Source organism: Crocodylus siamensis, chromosome 2 (assembly GCF_052110815.1).
Source record: "Crocodylus siamensis isolate JL-2025a chromosome 2, ASM5211081v1, whole genome shotgun sequence".
Lineage (NCBI taxonomy): Eukaryota > Metazoa > Chordata > Crocodylia > Crocodylidae > Crocodylus > Crocodylus siamensis.
Genome location: NC_143396.1, coordinates 220,939,995 through 220,956,237, shown reverse-complemented (window position 1 = coordinate 220,956,237; position 16,243 = coordinate 220,939,995). Strand labels below are relative to the sequence as shown.

The 16,243-nt window shown below is 44.3% G+C and overlaps 1 protein-coding gene across 13 annotated transcripts in view; it reads left to right on the top strand.

Annotated features, from left to right (window-relative positions):
• The window catches only part of CELF1 (CUGBP Elav-like family member 1), an 81,570-nt gene that overhangs the window by 42,822 nt on the left and 22,505 nt on the right, over positions 1-16,243 (top strand). For 7 of the 13 annotated variants that reach the window (XM_090033137.1, XM_090033136.1, XM_090033145.1 and 4 more), the window contains 5 exons: positions 1,581-1,715; positions 1,905-1,984; positions 4,400-4,561; positions 11,863-11,944; positions 14,778-14,906. In XM_090033137.1, coding sequence (XP_089889263.1) covers positions 1,581-1,715; positions 1,905-1,984; positions 4,400-4,561; positions 11,863-11,944; positions 14,778-14,906 — 588 coding nt within the window. The remainder of the gene's footprint in view (positions 1-1,580; positions 1,716-1,904; positions 1,985-4,399; positions 4,562-11,862; positions 11,945-14,777; positions 14,907-16,243) is intronic. The other 6 variants (XM_090033143.1, XM_090033142.1, XM_090033139.1 and 3 more) reach the window with 3 other exon arrangements.

Here is a 16,243-nt window from a genome sequence, read left to right as displayed (position 1 = left end):
ATGACACCGTGTTTTTGTACTTTTATACTTGTACATTGCAAGCTAATTATGTAATTTCAGACCAACCCTAGCTGGATGAGTTTGATACCTCTGATCTAAATGGAGGACAGATTCTGATACCTAAGGGTGACTAGTATATCACAAACCGAAAATGCAGGGAAAGCACAAAATACATTGAATATGCTGTCAGAGTAAATAACATGGGGCTACTCTTCATTGTTATCTCTCTACATATTTCAATTAAACAGAAGCTCCCATTTGGAAAAAAATTGTGTCAAATTAATGCAAGGTTTTAAAAAAACCACAGAACTGCAGGACCTTTCCAGAATTTAGTGCAAGCTTTTAATAGTAAGGTAATAAGCCCTATACAGCCATACCCTCTCTACAGATGCGCAAGCCAAGCAATGAGGCAATGTATGCACCTTAGAGTGGTCCTGAGTGCACACTCCAACACTGCCTAAGTCTCCGGGTTGCCTGAGAAGTGTCCAGCTGCACATTCAAAATGTTCTATTCCTGAACTAACTGACAAGAGTCAGGAGAGTTTTCTTCTTTTGGACAAGATAATTTTTATAATTGTCTAATAGAAAGTTTCTGCAACTTCTACTGGTGTGCTTGCTACTGCCCCAAGTCGGACAGAATATCGTTTTTGATGGTCTACAGGGCTGAACTGGGGCAGCATTTTTGATGTCTATGATGCATATGAAACTTAGCTCTAGCAGTTGTAGTTGTCTGCAGTCATGACAGGCATGTGGAAAAATAAAGAAAATTAAGTTGACATGCTTTGCGTGACTTAGAATAGGACCTAATGGGTCTGACCACAGCCTGGTACGGCAATTCCTCTATTTAGATTTAACATGTTTGTAGTGACAGTTTAAATATAGAAGGGGCAGAGGAGGAAGGGGGATAGGAACTGTATCAGGAAGTTGCATGAAATCTCTCCCCAGCTAAACTGGTATTAAGTTTTGAGGGTGACATATATATAGTCTAGAAGCCCTGTGTTCATCAAGCTGCGTGTATAAATGGGGAGCTTCATTCTCTTTCCCTAAGCTGTCCTTCTGGAAAAAACGTCAGTCCTTTGTTCCTTACCAGCTCCCTAGTCATCAGATTTAGGGAACAGAAGTGTTCATCATATTATATAACAGTGTGTTATAAAACAAAATATTTGTTGGCTCCTCTCAGATTCATGAGAAATGCCCCAGGTACATCCTCTTAAATGAGTAAAATCTCAGAGTCAGGAAGGGGTGGAGCCTGGCTGGCCAACTCCTTGGAAAATACACCACAAAGAACAGTTCTGCAGTAGCTGCTGAAGGAGAGAGTTTTCATTTAGTTGAAGCAATACATATTCATACAGTCTAGTTTCTGATACCTTTAATAATCTCTCTCTCTGAGTTGATTCTCAGAGCCTTGTAATCTTGACTGTCTTTTACTGCAGGTGCACTTGCTCTGTCAGCCTGTGATTTCAAACACTAGAACAACTGGGTAAAGTTGAACAGGGCTTCCTAAGACAAGAGAGCTCTGGGAGTCCCTGTTTGCTGCAGGTGCTGCTTTACTGGTAATGATCTTATTCTTTAATTTCTTAGCAGTAGAAGATAGGAAGCTCTTTATTGGAATGATATCTAAGAAGTGCAATGAAAATGACATTCGGGTGATGTTCTCATCCTTTGGGCAAATTGAAGAATGCAGGATACTAAGAGGCCCAGATGGCTTGAGCCGAGGTAAGCACAAAACATCCGTGACAGTTCAGGATTCTCCTCAGGACTCTTTCCCCTGTACCCCTTGTTGAAATTTCAGCTCCTTCTGTCATTGGCAAGGCACCTTTGCCCAGTGGCCTTTTTTCTTTGTTGACCTTTGATTTCTGGGGTGAACCTAATAGATGAGTTAATTTCTTTCTGTTCCTTCCCCAGGTTGTGCATTTGTGACTTTTACAACAAGAGCCATGGCACAAACAGCAATCAAAGCAATGCACCAAGCACAGACTATGGAGGTAGGATAAGTGCGTGTGTGCCTGTGTGTGTGCAGGTGTTTGGAGATGTGGTGGCAGCTGCACCATAAAGTAACTGTAGTGAGTTTGAGGGATAGGCAGACAGTGTGCTGTGCTGTTCTGGCTCTGTCCATCCTTACCACACTGTTAAAAATGCATCCATATACTAACCCCATAGCCGTGAGTTTCTCCCCACAGTTTCACAGCTTGTCTCAAAGAAAAAACCAAGGTTTGCCCTGGAATAACACCTTAGTCCTCAAGCCTGGACTCCACTTCCCTACCAAACCACACAGCTGCAGTAAGAATCTGCCAGCTCTAGGTAGCTCATCTTTGAGTTGTGAAAAAACTTTTAGGCCTGCCTTTCCATAGAATGGGCTACCCTGGAATATCACTTGGCAAGAGATTTCTCTTTCCGTAGACAACCAGTAAGGAGACAAAACAACAAAGGGATTTTATTATGTAGGACAAAAAAAATATACAAGCAAAAAAAAAAATTCAAGCTAAGTTTGAAGACTCAACAAAAAGACAAGTTAATTTTCTTACCCTCTCTACTAGCTACCACCTAGCTCCCCCCTTGAAAATCCTGCCAGTATCTCAAAAAAATGTTCTTCCTGCTGATTCTGGCTGCTGGGGACTGGGACCCTTCTCCAGCCTGGGAATAATCTGAAGACCTGCCACCTCACAGCTAGCCCTTAAAATATCTCCCAGCCAACCTCTCAATAATGTCTCCTTCTGCCTGTCTGGGAATGGCAATTCTTCTTGCTTTAGTGACACAGTAATATTTAGGAGTTCTGCCCACTGCTTTCTGCTTAAACATGCATCCCTCAGTTCCTTGACTAAACCATGTCCAAAAGCATAAAGATGCATACAGATGGTGTAACATAATCCATAGAGTGATAACAACAACATAAATGGATACAGTATAACATGGGCTTTTCAGTTAGACCATGTGTTTCATATCAGTGAAACAAACACAAAAATTAATGACCACAGACCACAGTGGGGTTCATGACACAAAGCATTATAGCTGTACTGCCCTATCCCCTCTGAAGTTATAGAGTGAGCGATTCCTCAACAGTGAGTCTTAAGGTGGCTCTAAATGTTATTTCAATCATGGCGTTGCTCCCCTTGTGCAAGGAAGACATAATGCCATGTGCACTGCTAGGTAGGCTGTCAGAAGGAGGGAAAAAGGAATAGCAGGTTGTTCTGCAGCTGTTGAACAGCTGGGGGCGCTCTCACTGGTCAGCAGCACCACTGAAAGAATTAGATAATTCTGTCAAGGAGTCCTCCCCCAGCGTTTCAACTGGAAGCAAGCTGGAGGGGGGAATGGGAAATCCTCTCCCCAGTTCCCCCACCTGTGCATGGAGCCAGGGGCACCCTGCCAGACTGGAGTAGAGCCTGGGTCTCTTGGACGGCAGCAAGCTGGGGGAGGGGAAATTCCCTCCCCTGCATGGCCACAGTGCAGCCCAGTCTGCATGGAAACAGCAAGCATGGTGGGGAGTCCTATCCAATGCCCCACCCTTGCTGCTGCTGCCCAGGAGACCAGGGCTCTGTTCCAGTTCAGCAGGGCATCCCCAGCTCCCTACATGCCTGGGAGGAAAATGCAGGGGGATTTTCCTCTGAGCTTGCTGCTACCTGGCAGATGGGTTTGGGGGTAGGGATTTCCTTTCCCCTTTCCCCTGTGTTTGCTGTTCCCAGGAGATCCAAGCTGTGCTGTTCCAGGCAGTGTCCTTGGCTCCCTGCGCTTGTGTGGGGAGGTTGGGGGTAGGGGGACTACCCACTCCCCCGTGCTTGCTGCTGCCCCAGATGTTCCATTATGGTAGGCGTGTCCCTGCTCATCTGCTCTGTGCTAGCATTGAGGGGGGTGGAATTTCTCCTGCTGGGTGCTACTGGTAGGTGGAATGAACCTAGAACTCAGAACTATTTTGGGGCAGGGTTTTCTTTCTTGTTTTTTTGCTGAGAAGTTTATACTAGAGATGGAGGGATGCCAGAGGACTGGCAGCAATGCATTCCTTGCTATGTGCAAGTTAAAGCTAGACAGCAACCAGCTATAAAGTTAGTACATATCTAACTTTATAGCTGGTTGGAGCTTTTAATAGCCTGATTGGTGCTTTGCATGTGTAGCTAGTCTAAGTTTAATTGTGCAGCTAACTAAATGATTGTATAATAACTCTGTAGATGGGGTCTTAAGCTGTAATATCTGTTTAAAATATCTTATTAGCAAATAGCAAAAGACAATGCAAATAACAGATAAAATCAACTGAGACTTTAACCATTTAAAACAGGAAGGAACCTGTATATAGGAGAGCAAAAACACTTTTTTTCTCCAGTTGGTAGAGGAGTTAATGCAGAATTTATGTAGTGGCTGAAGTTTTCTGTGATGTGTAAGGATGTAACCATGTGAATTTTTATTTGCAGGGTTGCTCTTCTCCCATTGTGGTGAAATTTGCAGACACTCAGAAAGACAAAGAGCAAAAACGAATTGCTCAGCAGCTCCAACAGCAGATGCAGCAGATCAGCGCTGCTTCCGTATGGGGAAACCTGGCTAGTCTGAACACACTTGGACCCCAGTACTTAGCAGTGAGTTTGTGTATAGGTTTGGTCTAGATGCTTATGCTGTTTATAGTATCTGATTGCCTTATATTCTGTTATTCAAAACATCCCAATGATGAAGGGAAGTGCTATTAGTTCCTATTTTATAGATGGGAAACTGGGGCACAAAGAGGCAAGTAACTTGCCCAGGGTCACATGGGAAATCTGTGGCAGAGCATGGACTTGCACCAGCATCTGCCATGTTCTAGGCTAATGCCCTAACCACTGCCACCTTTTTTCTTTATTGTGTAAAGAATGGCTTTCCAGAGTCGTAGTATCTGGTAGTTGGCCACATGCCAGGAAACTCTCACCTCAAGAGGAGAGTTAGTTTCCACACTAGTCTCTCTCTTCTTGTCAGCAGCCTTTGAATTCCAGGACCTTATGTCCTGATCACCTTTCAGACACTGCTGTTTCATACTTAGTCAGAGGCATGTTAAATAGAGAGGCACTTTCTTCTAGAATTTGTATGTTGTTTCTTGAGAATTCCTAAACTTGCCTTTACAGAGAAGAGAACCTGGTCCCCAGAACCCTATCTAGGTTTCTGTCCCATTTTTTCTTCCTTTGCAGTGTTTCCAGAATCTAGGCGCTCTTAGCCCACCCCATTCAAACTGTTATCTACACATCCTTAAATGCCACCTTGCACTTTGTCCTTGTTTCTTACCTCCCGAACACCCACATCACTATCCTTCTTCACTTTCTTTTGGAATGGACTTGCTAAGAATATATCCTCTTAGTACATCATTCAGACCAGAACACCATCCTCTTTGAGTCCTCCATTTCTTTTACGTGAAGTTCAAGCTAACTTTCTTGCTCTTGGCCCTTTGGTTCTCTCTTCTCTCTTTGTCCTTCTGTCTCTTGTAATTTGGACTTTACTGCCTTCTCTTGGCAGCAGTCTCATCCTGTTAGTTTTGCTCTTGAGCATCTCTGCACCTTATGCCTCAATGTCTTGTGCATGAAGTACCCTATCTGAATGAATTGTTAGACTGGTACACTCTTTCTTCCCATCTCTGCTTTTGTTTATAAATATGTTTACGAGTCTAGAGTTAATGTATGCCTCAGGTAAGAGTAGCTGAGTTCGTTTGTAAAAAGAGTTGGTGCATTCAGGAAATAAGGTGTGCAGTAGTCATAGAAATCATAGAAACTAAGGGCTGGAAGGGATCTCAAAAGATCATCGAGTCCAACCCCTCTGCTCCGGGCAGGAATACTGCTGAGATCAAATGATCCCAGCCAGGTGTCTGTTCAGTCTCCTCTCAGAGACTTCCAAGGTTGGGGACTGCATCCTTGGGAAGTCTATTCCAGATTCTGGTCACCCTTACCATAAAGAAGTTCTTCCTTGTATCCAACCTGAAACCATCCTCTAACAGTTTATGGCCATTGCTCCTTGTCCTCCCCTGGGGTGCCCAAGTAAACAGTTTTTCACCCAGCTCCTGATATTCACCCCGAACATACTTACAGATGGGCACCAAGTCCCCCCTCAGCCTTCTCTTGCCCAGGCTGAACAGTCCCAGATCTCTTAGTCTTTCCTCATAAGGTTTGTCCTTCAAGCAAATCATTCTTGTGGCCCTTTAATGATTCTCTCTGGGCCCTTTTATGATTCTTTACATCTTTTTTGAAGTGAAGAACCCAGAACTGGACATAGTACTCCAGCTGGGGTCTCACCAGCACCAAGTAGAGAGGAAGTATCGCTTCCTTAGCCCTGCTTGCAACACATTGGCCAGTGCATCCCAGCTCTTAGCTCTGTTGACTGCAGCATCACACTGGCAGCTCATGTTCATCCTGTGATCAACCATAACCCCAAGATCTGTTTCAGCCATTGTGTTGGCCAGGACATCTCCTCCTAACCTATATCCATGTCATTGATTACATCTCCCCAGATGAAGCACTCTGCATTTATCCTTATTGAACTGCATCTGGTTCTGCTCTGCCTACCTTACCAGCTTGTCCAGGTCCGCTTGAATCCATATCCTATTCCCTAGCATGACCACTTTTCCCCGTAACTTAGTATCATTCCACAAACTTGGCCAGTGTGCTTTCCGCATCCTCCTCTAAATCATTGATAAAGATGTTGAGCAGCATGGGACCAAGAATCTGAACCCTGTGGGACCCCAGGGGCAGTCACTGGCTACCTCCCACCAAGACATTACAGACCCATCCATTAATACTTTTTGGATTTGACCCCTTAGCTAGTTCCCAACCCACCTGACCATGGACTCGGCCAGCCCACAATCCCCCAGTTTTTTTTTTAATAAGTGTGTCATGGGAGACCATATCAAAGGCCTTTTTAAAATCCAAGTATATGCCATCTACCGCATTTCCCACACTAAGCAGTTCTCTGTTTGATCAAAGACTGAGATGGGGTTGATTAGGCATGACCTCCCCATAGTGAAACCATGTTGGCTATCTTCAGCATCATGCCTTCTGCCAGTCTTTCACAAATGGACTTGATAATTTTTTCCAAAATTTTACCCAGTATTGAGGTCAAACTGACTGGCCTATAGTTTCCTGGATCCTCCCTCCCTTTCTTAAAGACTGGCACCACATTGGCCTTTTTCTAGTCTTCTGGAGCCTCTTCTAAGCACCATGAGTCTTCAGCTACCTTTGCCAGTGGTCCTGCAGTGACTCCAGCCAATTCCCTTAGCACTTTTGGGTGTAGTCCATCTGGTTCTGCCAACTTCAAGACATTCAGCCACTCTTAAGTGCTCCCTCACCAATTTGACACTGACCATTGGTTGGCAATCGCCTCCCCCCTCCATCCGTCCAGTGTTGGACCAGGCAGGTGACCACCATTTGCATGCAGGAACACTTGACGCAAAGTATTCATTAAAGGTTCAGCTTTCTCCTGATTGTCTGTTATCAGCTGTCCCTTCCTGTTCTTCAAGGGCCCCATGCTTCCCTTGGTCTTCCTCCTGCTCCCTGTATAGCTAAAGAAGGACTTCTTCTTGGCCTTGATTTTTAGTTGCCAACCTGATCTCAGTCACCACCCTTGCCTTCCTTATCCTCTCCCTACAAATACAGGTACTCTCCACTTAATGTTGTCTTGCTTAATGTTGTTTCATTACTACGTCGCTGATCTATTAGAGAAAATACTCGTTTGAAGTCATTCAGTGTTCGGTTATAACATAGTTTGGCCACTGCCTGCTAGTAGGTAACTACAGTGATGTAATTGGATTTGCTCAAGATTGTTTTGCTTAAAGTTGCATTTTTCAAGAACGTAATTATGACGTTAAGCAAGGAGTAGCAGTACAAGCTATGCTTGTGTATTCCTCCGTGGAGACTACCCTTTATGTTTCCACTGTCCAGAAGCCTTCTTTTTCTTTTTTTAAGCACTCCTTGACTCCTCTGGTAAGCCAAGAGGGCTTCCTGGCCCCTTTACCACCTTTCCTGCATACAGAAATGGGCCTTTTCTACACTTTAAGGAATGATCACCCTTCCTGAACTCCCTTTTTCTCCAGTCCCTCTTCCTATGGGGCATCTCCAACTATTTTCCTAAAACTATTGAAGTCAGCTTTCCTGAATTCAAGCACTTCTCCCCTACTGGCTGACTTCCCTGCCCTATGATGAATAGTGGATTCTGTATTTCATGATCACTGTCTCCTAGATTAACCTCAACCCTCAGATCTCCCACTGGGTCATCCCTTTTGGATCGACCCAAATCCAACAAAGCCTTCCCCCTGGTTGGTCTGTTCACCTCTTGTACTAAATAAAGTTCTTCTGTGCAGGTCAGAAACCTATGTGACCAGTCATATCAGGCCCAGTGCTCCTCCTAGCAGATGTCAGGGTAATTGAGGTCACCCATGACAACCATGCCCCTTAATGTGCAGCCTCCATCAGTTCTCTGGAAAATTCCAGATCCAGCTCCTCGTCCTGGTGTAGTGATCTGTAGTAGACACCTACCATTAAGGCCCTTCTTGTCATTCCCCACCTCCATATCTTGACACACAGGGTCTTGAATCACCGTTCTCTCAACCAATTTGAGTCTCTGATGAGGCATACCACTCTTTTACATAGAGAGCTACACCTCCTCCCTTCTCCCCTACCCAGTCCCTTTTGTGCAGCCTGTAACCATCTATGCATACATCCCACCAAGTCTCCATTATTTCAAGATCATATTCCCTATTTGTTAGCACAGGGGTGGACAAAATAGAATGACCTGGTGAGCCCTCTAAAAATTTAGAAAATTAATTATGTGCCCCTGGCTGCCTGGTACAAATTAACAAGTGTGCCAGCAGCAGGACCCAGGAGTCATAGCAGCAAGGTCCAGCTTGGCAGAGGCTTCTGGCCTGGGGACCCTGGGGCTGTTCTCTTGCCTTCCCTCTCTCCAGGAGTGCAACTCAGCTAAGAATGCACGGGGGAGGACCAGTGGTGATTGCCCCAGTCCTTCGGGCCAGGCCAGCTCCTGCTGCATCCTGTGGTCCCAGCAATGCAGCCAGGAATCATGTGGTGCTGGATGATGGTGACAGCAGCCACAGGTGGGGGGAAGTGCAGGCGGGAGCTCAGCAACAGCTGGGCGGGAGCAGGGGTCTGTGCTGGGGGGAGGAGTGGAAGCGGGAGCTCAGCAACAGCTGGGTGGGAGCGCGGGGCCTGCGCTGGGGTGGGGAGTAGAGCGAGAGCTCAGCAACAGCTGGGTGGGAGCACGGGGCCCACGCTGTGTGCCCTGGGGCTAAGGTCAGCTGGGGCCGAGGGCAGGACGGCAGGAGCGTGGGACCTGGGCTGGCAGGGGCTCTGTGGAGCCAAGCCAAATTTGCCCTTCTGTCTGCCCGCACAGCCTGGCCTGGCTCCATAGAGCCCTTGCCAGCCTGGGCCCCATGCTCCCACCCACCTGCTGCTACTTTCCTCCGCCCCAGCTATTTCCCCGCTTTTCTCCCCACCCCTTGCTCGACTGCTTCAGCACCACATGGTTCCCAGGTGCATCTCTACGACCACAGAATGCAGCAGAAGCCAGCCTAGCTTTGACCCCGTGATTCCCAGCTGGCTCTCCGTTGTGCCGGCTGGACTGCCTCCTGCCGTGTTCTGTGGTCCCAGCCATGCAGCCAGGAACCGTGTAGTGCCATAGCAGCCAGCAGTGGGGGTTCTTCCTCCACCACTGATGCAAGGGTCTCATACGTGTTGCACAGCTGAACCGGAGAAGTTTCCCTTGTGGCGTGTGGCCTGGAGCATACTGCCCAGTCAGACTCTCATCCCTGTTCACCTTATCTGTCCTGCAACAATTTTCCCTAGTTGCATTCTATCTCAAATAGAATTGTAAGCACTTCAGAGCAGTCTCATCCCTGTGTGTTTGCACAGCAACCAGCAAAATGGGACCCTGAATCTGATTGGAGCCTCTGGAAACTACCACAATACCCAAAGTAATAACTACAACTATCTGTGCTAGCACAGTTTCTCATCCCCAGGACTATTTTTAATGTAATTTAGTACAACTGAGATGGAAAACAATCATCTAGGTTTTCTCTCGGGCATCCCCGAAATCCAAAGAAGCAAATATTGTGTCTGCAGGTCCAATCTTTATACTATGGCACAACAGGAAATCTGCTTTCATTTACGTGGTGATGTCTGTGTCACATTTGGTTTTGTTTCTTCAGTCAAAATTTCTGTAGCTTTTATTTCTTTTAGTTCCTGAGGTCACTTACCTAAACTGTCAAACTGTTTCCTAATGAAGTGGCAAATGGACCTGAAGTCAACACTTTATTCAACAGCATTGTAACTGTGCTCCTTCACAAGGAATGGGATTTTCGGAAGCACTCTGTTGGCCTCTTTGTTCCTCCTAATAATTAGCCATAGATTGAATGTCTTTCTTTGGTCTCTTGTGTAGTTTGTAGTAGTCTGTATTCTTATGAAGGAGCATACTGCCAGTCAGACTCGCATCCCTGTGATTTTTCTAATTAATTAGCAGAAGAGTTGCATTTGAAGCAATCTGAGGAAGGAGATCTTAGAGATATTAGCTGTTTATCTGCATAAGTTTTTGCTGCTGCTGCTGTTCGGCTCTTGACTTGGGGTTCTGCACTCAGTAACTGTTTTGAATATCTGTCTTGCTGCTCTCTGGAGCTTAGATGGAATCATGCATCTGCTGGGAAGATTTTTCCCCTTAAGTAATCTTTTTCTTGTACTCTTCACATTTATCCAGTAATTTTCAAGTTCCTTTTCAAGTCTTTTTGAAATCAGAATTCTCATATTCATTTTCCACTCTTCCTTCCTCAGCATCGATTTCTCATATTTATTATTTATTTCCAGTAACATCCATAATTGTGCTATTGTACAGAAAAGACGATCTGGTCCCAGTCCCATATAGCTCACAATTTGAAGCTCAAAAACCAGTTAGAGAGGATTTATGAGAGAGGGCAAAACATACATATCATAATAAATGATGACACAAGCTTAAATTATTCATCAGACTTATTATTTTCTGTTATCAGTTCTCTCAGCTGTTTGGCTTTCCTGGGTTTCCAGGTGTGGTATTTCTCATGCATCACTTTGCTCTGACTCTTGTATGGGTCATCATGGGGGGTGGAAAATTCTCCCTGTTGATGTTATGATACGGGGTACTCAAGAAAGACTTTTTAACTTCATTCCAACCATAATAAGAAAGGGGAGGAGGGGTGAATTTCCCCATGTACTTTTGGTGTGGATTTTTGGAAGGTGTCCCTTTGTGGCAGCATCTAGTTATCGAGTAAGGAATAAGAATTCCTCCTAAATGTCTCTGGCTGTGGCTCAGGTGGGAATTCCCATGATGGGAATTCCTCTTACAGTCATGCTCTTGTTTCAGTTGAAGAATGTGGAGGGAATTCCCCTCATGCTGGTACTCTGGTCTTGGTGTGCTTTCTTTGTATGGTTAGTAGTTGCCCTTTGCTGGCAATTCCAGCTGCAGTGTCAAGCATGAGGAAGGATTTCCTGTCTACTAGCACTGTTGACTGTAGTGCTTACCAGGGATTCCATGCCCCTACACACACGCACCGCACCCCCCTGTTCCAATGCTTTGGTCTTGTTGCATGAGTGATGTGGACTCCTCTTGTACCGGTGATCTGGCTATCCTGCATGGGAAGAAATTTTCTCATGCTGATGCTTTTGCTGTGGTGTGGCGCATGAGCAAGGGGAATTATTTTTATTGTGACAGTACTGTAGCTGTAGTGTGAGAGGGGAATTGTCCTTATGCTGGTGCTTTGGCTCTGGTGTGGTGCATGGGTAATGAAATCCCCTTTGTGACGGCGCTCTGGCTGTGGTGTGGTGCAGTTTCTCCCAGAAACGGAGCCAGCCCTCACTCTCACTCTTGTTTTGTTTTTTGGTGTAATGTCTAGCTTTATTTGCAGCTCCTTCAGCAGACAGCAGCCGCCTCATCTGGGAACCTGAATACATTGAGCAGCCTCCACCCAATGGGAGGTGAGTTTTTACACCTGAAGGGGCAGGTTCATTGCTGAATAAAGAAGAAATAGTGGTGTTCTGCTAGGGGAAATAGGAAAAGACTTTGTCTGACTTATTCACGTCTTTTTGTGACATCCTGAGTTACCAACTACTGCATAGGAGAGAGTGAGCCTGAGTTATCTCCAGATAACTTTCAGTTGCAAATTTACCAAACTTTCAGTTGCAGATGTGCATAGGAGGATGTTCTTCTTAGGGCTTAGTAAATCTTAATTCCCATGGTAAGCTGTAATGTGCTATCAGGACTCCACTACCTAGGATGCTTTTCAATATTTGGGTTTTCATGAGTAACAGAGGCATGGCACTTGAAATCTTCATACAAGCAGGTATGTGCCTGAAGAACCAGGTATTCAGATAAACACTAATTCATTTATTTTAGTGATCATGCGTCCTTTAGGGCTTCTATTTGAAACAGTTTTTTCTTTAAAAAAGTAAAAGCCTAAGAAGTATGAAAAACATTTTGGTCAAAAAGCTGACTCTTAAAAATGGCCCCTTGTGCAGGATCTCAGAGTCACTTGTCTGGTGACTCTGCGGAGCCAATACTGCTACAGGTAAGGGAGACTGATTCTGTTTTGTCTCAAAATGTATAAGTCAGTTTTTCCACTGGGAAACTATAAGCCAGGCCATCTTCATTAATTCCAACTGTTACATTGGGGATGTAAGAGCAGAGGTGTCTAAAATAACTGGTCCCTCAACTGTTTAGAGATTTGTAGATAGTAAAAAAAAATCCTGAATTGAAAATGGTTTATTAGCCAGTGCCCTCAGGGAAGAAGAAAAATATTGAAACATTTTAGTAATTCTGCCCACCCTCTCATGTCCTGGAGATTAGGAGTCTAGCCATCATAATGGAACAAGCTGAAACTTTCTGCTGATAGGTCTTTCATTAAGCTCACAGTTCAGAAAGTGAAAGATTCATAGTTCCAGCATTGTACAAATACATTAAATAACTTAAAATTGCTTGCATATGTTATATAGTAATTCAAAACACTACATGTGTCATGAGAAGAAGCCAACCCAACTGCTCTAAATGCGGATTAACCTTGAATAGCTTCATTTGTGGGGGTATATGCACTTGGGTGTAACAGTGCAGAAAAGAATGAGTTTGTGGAAAATGGTGGTATGTGTTTGTCACTGGAGACTTGTATATGAAACAAAATATCAATTTTCTCTTTAGACTGACTTCTTTTTGAGATGCACCAAGTCTAATCTATTCATTCCAGGTTTCTTCATTGCTCTTAGATATGAAATGCTCTGGTAGCAAGCTGTACCATGGAAGCACAAAACACTAATGGATTAATGCCTTGTTGTTTCCTTTTCTCAGGATTTAGAAACCTAAAACCAGTGTAGGGCTTTCCTCCAGTGAAGTGTCCCCAAAGCTGGAGAGGAAATAAGTGTTCTGAAAACAGATGGAGTGAGGTCTTGGGAGAGTGCAGCTAAAGGAAGTGTTGGAAAAGTCTTGTGTGTAAACCCTATACCTGAATCAACTTGTTATTTTTATTTAAATAGCTTATAGCATGCCCATTGCTGTTGTGTGACCTGTCTATATGTAAACATTTATTTCAAATTACTTACGCTTGTCAGCAGTACTGATCCTGTTTCAATTAACCACACAAGAAATCAGAGCAAGACAGAAAGTACCTTGATTTCTGTGACCTATTGAGTACCTGCTGGTAGGCCACAATGACTGTTTTGATCATGCGGTGCTGATCATTCATCTTCTTGTTTCCATTTAGAAGCAGATAGAGATGAGGTGAGCCAGCGCATCTGTCTGAAAATATTTGCCTCTGTTATCCCAAGGATGTTGTGGGTTTGGGGGGAAAAAGGGTTAGAAGGGGGATGTAGAGTATTCCGGGAGCCCACACTGTAAACTCTGTTATAGCCTACACTATACACATGTTCAAGAAACTGCTTTAGACCCATTGAGCAAAGACTTGGCTAAAACCAGGAGCTTTGCTTACTTTTAAACTTGAGTTTTGTGTGATGGGTCAGCAGGAAATAACAAAAGAAAAGGGGATTAGTACTGTAAATAAAGGTAGGAGAAAATAATGTAACTAACATGGGTGGGTGAGAAGTAAAATAGGAAGAAAAAGCTCAAGTAAGCAGCTGAGGAATTGTAGTAAGAAAGGTATGAAATGAAGGGCAACCAGTGACAAGAGCGTATGAGAGGTGTGATTGCTGATAGTGAGTGAGTAGTTCTGAAGACTTCCCTGGCTGCTGCTGTTCCCTTGTGGAGGGCCACTGGGCCTCATGCTGCAGGCCAGCTCCGCTTGGGTACAGGATAATTTGAAGGCCCTTGGCTCTAGCTACTGTTCTAGCTATTTTATGGAAAAAGCACTAATGACTTGAAGGGGTGTACTTGGTAGCCATGTTGGTCTGAGACAAGAAGACGTACAAAAAACTAGAACTCTTGGTTCCAAAATGATACCTTTTATTAGACCAACTGGGAAGTTGCAAGAAAACTGTCCTTTTCTGCAAACTTTCGGGATCAAAGTCCTTTCATCAGGCTTGACTTGAAATGACTTGAAAGCTTCCACTGCCCATAGAAACTGAACCTGGGGATCGTTACTGTCTTTCCTTTCTTTGAAGCTAGTTGATTGAGAGTCCTAAACTTACCTTGCTTTTGTAACGAAGGGTTATGGTAAGAAAAAATTAAGATTTGCTAGCGGTTTCCTTCTGAGTCATCCCTAGTTATCTCTATTCCCCTTGTGGAGTTGGAGAGGCTGCTGGGTCCAGCATGCCCAAATGAACAGTGATACCACAGTAGAAACCCTGTGCATTGCTTATTGTGTTGCAGGGTTGAACGCGATGCAGTTACAGAACCTGGCTGCACTAGCAGCTGCAGCCAGCGCAGCTCAGAACACACCAAGTGGCACCGCTGCACTTACTTCTTCCAGCAGTCCCCTAAGTGTGCTCACCAGTTCAGGTAAGGTAGCCTGTTGTGGCATAATGTACTATTATTTCATGGCTTGATTTGAGAGTCCTTTTAAAGCAGGTTCCCCTTGTCTTGGTCTGTAGTTGATGCACTGTCTGTTTTTGAGTGGGCAGTCTTAACCAGCAGGATTGTTTTCTTTTTTTGCCTGTCTCATCAGGTTCTTTAGTTTTTATTCTTCCAGGTATACATACACCAGGAAATGGTTTAATCTGAAGGAGTTATTTCCTCCTGGTAGCTCAGGTTAATCTTGAGTAAAAGGGACTTTTGCAGGTTACCATGAGACAGGAAGGCAGCTAGCATCTTTCAGTCATTGCTAGTGCCTTCTGGTCAGTCACTAATCAACTAGTATTGCTGGCGGATACTCTGGTTTTTGGCCTGTACAAAGCAGGGAGAAGAAAAAAAAATCCAAGGTCTGTAAGGATATACGAGAATATCAGAATCTAACCTCTAAATTAATAAATGCTTCTAGTCTTTATAGCTCTGGGGGAAAATATGACCCAAGTGTAACTGATAAAATAAGATCTGTCATTTATCCTCTCCATCAGTTGGATGGGCAGCTGAGTTTATTTGGTTTCTCTTACTTACTGGTGAACCTACAGCAGTGGGAATGGAAGAGGTGTCCCTGGATGTTGCACACAGTCTCAGAAGAGGGAGGAGCTGCACCTGCCATTGGAGGTGTTTCTTTGTTGCCCCTGCATCCTTCCTGTAAACGTATTTGGTCCCCATAGCTCGGAAGAGATTAGGGGATGGCTGGTTGTGAACCTGGTGTGGATGCCATGGTGGTTTCTGAGGGATTGGCTTTACCTCGGTAGAATTTGTTGGATATCTTGCTGTTTTCTGCAGGATTTGATGAGGCAGTGATGCATCCTAGAGCTCTAGCCACTTCGTTCCATAGGTTGGACTGGAAGGAAAAAGTGCTGATTCTCTTTGAAGCATTAGCTGTTCCTCATGCCAAAATAAGACATTGTTTACATTGATTGTATGGATCTATAATTTTCCTCATTCTTCCCTACAGACTTTAATAGCAGTGAGATAGACAAGTATCACCATTTAGAATAATTATAATTGGGTATCTGAGATGAAGATGTTTGGGAAGTTTTTGCTTCTGCTAGGTATTGTTTGATGCTGTCTGCAGATTCGCATACAATTGTATTGATTAGCCTTGGTTTATATTTTCAGTCATTTCTCCAAAGCTACAAAGCCTAGAGAATTTCTTTAATTTAAAAAAGAAATTAAAGTTAAGATTCTAGAGAACAACATAGACAATTTGGCCCAGTTCTAGTCCTTTTTTTTAGGGGGCTATGTTGTTCATATTTACATTTTTTAAA